Source organism: Carya illinoinensis, chromosome 14 (genome assembly GCF_018687715.1).
Source record: "Carya illinoinensis cultivar Pawnee chromosome 14, C.illinoinensisPawnee_v1, whole genome shotgun sequence".
NCBI classification, from domain to species: domain Eukaryota; kingdom Viridiplantae; phylum Streptophyta; class Magnoliopsida; order Fagales; family Juglandaceae; genus Carya; species Carya illinoinensis.
This window is the reverse complement of record NC_056765.1, coordinates 5035198-5041513: the sequence shown is the minus strand read 5'-3', so window position 1 is coordinate 5041513 and position 6316 is coordinate 5035198. Positions and strand designations below refer to the sequence as shown.

At 36.2% G+C, this 6316-nt stretch overlaps 1 protein-coding gene across 1 annotated transcript; it reads right to left on the bottom strand.

Moving 5' to 3' along the window:
• Positions 1–618: 618 nt before the first annotated feature.
• On the bottom strand, positions 619–4024 carry LOC122295196 (protein SMAX1-LIKE 3-like). The gene is made up of 3 exons (XM_043104306.1): positions 2537–4024; positions 2148–2400; positions 619–2054 (listed from the first exon to the last, which is right to left on the bottom strand). The coding sequence occupies exons 1-3, from the start codon at positions 3742–3744 to the stop codon at positions 900–902; spliced, it is 2616 nt and encodes an 871-aa protein (XP_042960240.1). The 5' UTR covers positions 3745–4024; the 3' UTR covers positions 619–899.
• Between the last annotated feature and the right edge of the window lie 2292 nt (positions 4025–6316).

Genomic DNA, 6316 nt, shown 5'->3' with positions numbered 1-6316 from the left:
AATTAGAGAATAAGGTGCAAAGAAAGTGCATGCATATGAATTATTAGAAACTTTAGAACATTGTGCAATCATTATCAAAAGCTTCTAAAATCCTATAAATTACTAATGCATGCAAGTCATGGCATGTGCTAGTACCAATTGAAGTACCATTGCCTGGTTCATAAGTTCAAATGCAGGACCAACGAAGCTGAGAAGTGGGCACTCTAGCAATCTTGCATGCCTCCTCATGTAAAATGCGTGGACACAACACATAGTACTATTTATGTACAATAAATGTTAGATATAGTGTTCGTCAAAAAAAAGTCAGATCCAATATTAAAAAAAATAAATTTTTTTGTACATCTCAAATTTATTCATTTTTTTTTTAAATAGTGTCAGGATTTGCAAATTATCGTGAGACACTGAGATTATAAATATCATTTCTTAAACCATAATCTAGAAGACTAGAAGGCCTGGTTTCTTAAAGAATTTAAATGGACATTATGCAGAACATGATGAGCATCGTACCAGAAATCATACTATCCTCATTGAAAAATGAGGAAAATTCAAGAGGAAGAAGAAAGCTGATAACTTAAGTAAATTAAATGGCCGTAGTTTGAAACTTTGAAGTCAGAAATCTCAAAGGAAAGAAAATTTATATTTCGCAGTGCTGCTGAAACCTATTACATGATGCAGTAAGAAAATCAAACCTACACCAATTTACACATAGCTTTACATATATGGCTGAATCCTACCATTACCAATAACGGAAAATCCTCGTAAATCTATATTTTTTTCCCATTTAATTCCTTCGTTTATCCCTCCCCAAAATTCTATATGAAAAGGAAAAACTAAAAAAGAAAAATGTATCATCTTACACGGAAGATCATCAATCGTTCCCTCCTATTTGATCAACACGATCACAACTGTTGAATTCTGAAAGTAACATGCCTATCCACAGATTCCAGAATCCCAATGCCACAAACTGGATATCCATCATTGTCTCCATTCATGTCTTCTGTAATGGCAATATTCAGATCGAGTGGGAGACATTGGCTTTTCTCCTGCATGTCATCTTCATTGTTTTTTTCATTATTATCGGCATGTTTTTGCCTTTTAGGAGGAGAACAGACTCTGGACTCAGAACTGAAACTTTCACAACTGAATATGATAATGGCGTCCATGAGAGGAACAGTATCGCCGCTAGGAAGAGTAATTCTTCCACTTTCAATTGCTTGCTTTATACCCTTTTGAGAACAGTAATCAATTTGCTCTATGTCTTCCATGAAGAACACACGGTGAGGATTCTCATTCACCGCTTCGCCAAATTTCTCAAGATAGCTGGAACTAAGATCGTCTCTCATTCTTTTCCTTTTGGGTTCTTCAGTTGAATCAGCCCTTGTTGAAGAGAAGCTGCTGAAGCAAATTGAAACAAAGTTGCTTTGAGAACCAAAAACAAGTTTAGCTAGCTCTCTTGCAACCTTTTCCTTGCCATCATTATCAACACCTGAAAAGCATAGCCAAGTTTCTTCTTTCCTCTTTGATCTGTACTGCAAATTGTCTTTCCTCATTCTCATTCCAGACCTGCACTGAAGGATAGTTGTTGCAATCTCAGGAATAATGTCTTTCTGCCAACATGCTTTTTTCTCCAGTGCATCGCATAGTATCTTCAAGTTCTCGGCATTAAGTTCTCTTAACATATGAAGGCCAACCATATCTTCCATTACCTCACTCGAAGAAGCTGAGTTAGGGCTAGAATTTGGATTAGACAGAAGCTCTGGTTTAGGGTCATTTCTCCCTGGCATGAACACTCTCAAACTGCTTTCATCGCCTCCATCACTGGTTTCAGATATCCAAAACTGCTGTTCTTTTGGACTCTGTTTAGGTTCGAAGGTGATAGGCCAATTCAAGTGGGTCTGATACAAGTCAGGGTTGCGCTCGTATGAAGAGACTGATGTGGAGGAAGGAAGCGAGGAAGTAAAAGTGAGGGTTTTGTCAGGAAAACCGGGATTCTTATGGCCTGAACTGCAGAACTGGTTCCATTTCTTGCACAGATCCCTAACGGTGACACATTCCTGCATTAGATAAAATACAAAAGCATGTTAGTTGTGAATTTTTGTGGAGGTGGAAGATATTCACGATGACAAAGAAAGGATAACATAAAAAACCTGATCATGATTCGAAGTGTCTTTTCTCCTGTCTTCCTTATCCTGTTGGAGCCATGAAGGCAAGCTTGAGCTGGTGGAAATGGTGGTGGTCTTCGTGTTACAAAATTCACTTGCTATGCTTTGAGCTTCTCTCTTGAACTTGTCCACGCAATCCGTACAGCAGCTTAGTCGCTTATCGAATCCAGTTTCAGGCAGTTGCAAACCGGGCGCATTGTTGGATACCTTGCTTCTGAACTGATCAACTTCCAAATTACTGAGAAAGTAACATATATAGTGTTAATATAAAAAACGTCCCAAATGTAAAAAAGTAAAAAGTAGGAAACAAAGCAAGTAGAAAGCTTGAAAGAAAAAAGCAAGAGTGTGGTAATTGCTTCATCAAATTTATATACCTTTGAAGGCTGAGAGTTAAGCTCAAGCTTCCAACCGGGATGCTAAGAGGATGAAGCTCCCAAATAGTCTCTAGAGAAGGGTAACCTGTTTTACATCTCATGTAAGTCTGAAAAGTGGCAATCGCAAAGAGCCGCAATTTTCCATGAGTTTCCCCAATTCCACACACCAATTCTTTAAGCCCCATGATTATGTGCTCCAAAGGACAGTAGTAGTTTCTCCTTTCTTCGCCAGAAGTTGACCAAAACTCAGCAATACATTTGAGATCTCCCAAGTACAAGAGAACCCCTCTATTAATATAGGTCTTCACAAGGCAACCTAGCTCCGCTAGCTTCTGCTCGACGTCCTCCTTGGAGGAGTTCCTCAGAGAGAAGAGAGGAAGACTAATGAATTTCGCAAAGCTTAACTCCCCGGGAACATTTCCTCTTTCAAACTTGTCCATCACTCCCCTAAACACGCCCTCAGCTGTAGCCAGACACTCTCCTACAATAACAGTGTTTCTTTTTCTTTTGTTTGACAATTCATTCAAGACACTCATGACTTCTTCACTCCTACCTTGATCGAAGGATTTACCTAGTGGCACTTTGAACTGACTAAAATCATACGGGGACACATGCACATTAGTACCAAGAACTAGAGGCATGTTGCTTTCCTTGGACTGGCTAGTACTAATAGAAGGGCTTTGCTTTTGAGAACATATCTCCAAAGAAACAGCTTGTTCTACCCTATTTTTCACTTGGGTGCTCGAAAAACCAGCCTCTCGCATGACTCTGCTAACACTTGGGTCATCTAAAATAGAAATTATGAGCTGTTCCAACTCTATCTTAAGAGCTAAAATAGGTTGTTGCTGGTTTTCAATAGAGCCACGACGTTGGTGAGCCTGGGCACGCTTAAATGCTGCAACCAAGGCATTGGAGAGGGCAGGGTTGAGGTAGTGATGGCTTAAAAGGGGGCTTGGAGCGGAGGCAGGAAGTCGGTTGAGCGCAACATTGAAGCAAAGCTCTAGGGCCTTGCATTGAAGGGGGTGAGAATGGGATTGAAGGCAAGCCCTTCGCAGAAGACCAGCAGAGGATGCAAGCATAGCGCTGGCAACATGGAGAGGAGTCACTTGGGCATGGCCCCGGCGTTTAGCAAAGCTAACCGCTTGTTTCACCATGCTTGTTGCCTCAGCAGTTAGGCCCTGCGGTATACTGCAAAGACCCGATCTCATCTTCTTACTTTGTACTGAATATTCAGTACTACTATTACTGCAATCCTAGATATATAAAAGAAAGGAAACTGACTGTAAGTGATCTGGTCTTAATGGGTTTATAAGTTTGGAGCTGGGAGAGAAAATTAGAACATTGTTAGGGGAGAAAACTAATGAAGGCACCAATATGTGAGGAACTAGCCTTCTGGTTTATATTAATTTGGTTTATGGGAATTGGGATGTGTGCTTATGCTTTTCTTGTGAGTGAGGGAAATTTTGGCTTTGTATGTGAAAGTGGATTGCATGTGATATGCAACTTTGCCTCTTTCTCTCTCTCTCTTCATGGCATAAAGGAATGTGGATGATTAAAAGCCGGTCTTACAGTATTGTGCGAACCATAAAATATATCTTAAAGCACTGAACTTTAGACATTAGGAATGGAATAATGGCTTTTGTTAAGAATAAGCTCGAAACTATATGATGAAAAGAGAAAGAGAAAAGGTGGAAAAGGAGAAAGCAGAAAAGGGAGAGTCGTCCACCAATAACGAGACCCTGAGAAAAGGATAAGGAGGACTGGCTGTCTGTTTGGAGGAATTGGGAACTGTAGTTTGCCTTTTATGTCCTCCAAGAGCAAGAATTATACCTTTGATGATTGATTGAGTTACCAAACTCAATCACAGATTGCATGAAACCAATATGAATAATGAAACTATCCTCTCTCTCTCTCTCTCTCTCTGTGCAATCGACAAAGTTGGCTTTGAGGCACCAGCTTTATTTTGAATCATGGATTTCTATTTGTTACAATTCGATTAGGAAATCCAGTATTATCTTAACAAGATATATATTATATTCTTATCTCACTTTCATGCAATATGTTGATGCCATATATATTATTCATTGAACACAAAATCAATTACTCTTATTTTTTAAAATATATAACAAATTCTATAGTTAATGGATAGTGCTACATTAACACGAGAAGATATGAATTATATGAGAATGTAGACGTATACGGTATTTTTCAAGATTATATATTTTTTCTGAAAATAAACTTGTGTTTTTTAACATTTTGTAATCATTATAGGCAAGCTAGGAAAAAAAAACTAAGGCCTTTCGTTTGGTTACGCAGTTTAGATGAGATGAGATGAAATATTTTAAATGGTAATGAGATTTTTGAGTTAAGATGAGATAAAATAGTTTATAAAAAAATATATTTGAATAGTGAAGTGAGATGAGATGATATAGTTTTTACTTTTTGAGATTTGAAAAATGTGCGGGTCCCACAGTTTGGAGAATACTAGATTTTGCGCTATTCATTGTCAGTTTCTGTCAATTTTTCAATATTCATTTATTGTTTCACACTATTCAGTTATTTTTTTTACTTTTACACTGTTCATTTACTGTTTTGCACTTTTAATTGTCAACATTTTGTAGCCATTATAGACAAGCTAGGGAAAAAAAAAACTAAGGTCTTTCGTTTGGTTGTGCAATTAAGGTAAGATGAGATGAAATATTTTAAATGGTAATGAGATTTTTGAGTTAAGATGAGATGAAATAGTTTATAAAAAATATATATTTGGATAGTAAAGTGAGATAAGATGATATACTTTTTACTTTTTGTGATTTGAAAAATATGTGGGTCCCACAGGTTGGAGAGTACTAGATTTTGCACTGTTCACTGTTAGTTTTTCACTATTCATTTATTATTTTGCACTATTCAATTATTATTTTTTTCAGTTTTACACTGTTCATTTACTGTTTTGTCATGTTAATTGTCAACGTTTTGTAGCCATTATAGGCAAGCTAGGGAAAAAAAAAAAAAAACTAAGGCCTCTCGTTTCGTTATGCAGTTCAGGTGAAATGAGATTATATATTTTGAATGGTAGTGAGATTTTTAAGTTAAGATGAGATGAAATAATTTATAAAAAAATATATATTTGGATAATAAAGTGAGATGAGATGATATAGTTTTTACGGGATTTGAAAAAGGAAAAATATAGTTGCAAGCATAATTATGCACTAATCTGTACACCAATATGATGTGATTGGTCAAAAAGTAGATTTGATTGAAAATAATGTTAATTTAAATTTTAAGTATGAATAAATCAGTATTGATACACATATTAGTGTGCGACTGTGCTTGTATGTAACAAAACTCTTTAAAAAAATATGTGGGTCCTACGGTTTGGAAAGTATCAACTTTTGCATTGTTCACTATCAGGTTCTATCACTTTTTCACTATTCATTTATTGTTACACACTGTTCAATTATTATTTTTGTCAGTTTTACATTATTCATTTACTGTGTTAATTGTCAATTTTATACCTTTTTTATGGTTTTGCACTATTTTACTTACTGTTTATTTCAATGAATATTTTCAAAACTTAGATATGAAAAATAAACAAAATCTCTGTACCGTACGGGCCCCATTGATTAATGAAATGATTTATTGATTAATGTGATTTGGTGTTATTAGGCGCTTTTTTTCTTTTTTTTCGTTTTTTTTTTTGTCTCTTTTTTTTTTTTTTTAACTTCTGAGTTTGCAGAATTCATAATGCTTATTTAATTACCATTGGGTTTGGGTCAACTCGCT

Bases quoted from the DNA above. Each gene is read 5' to 3' on its own strand.
- LOC122295196 (XM_043104306.1), bottom strand. From the start codon at position 3,744: ATGAGATCGGGTCTTTGCAGTATACCGCAGGGCCTAACTGCTGAGGCA. The intron at 2,401-2,536 runs GTATATAAATTT...TTACTTTCTCAG, and splicing joins TTAACTCTCAGCCTTCAAAG to TAATTTGGAAGTTGATCAGT. The intron at 2,055-2,147 runs GTTTTTTATGTT...TATCTAATGCAG, and splicing joins ACACTTCGAATCATGATCAG to GAATGTGTCACCGTTAGGGA.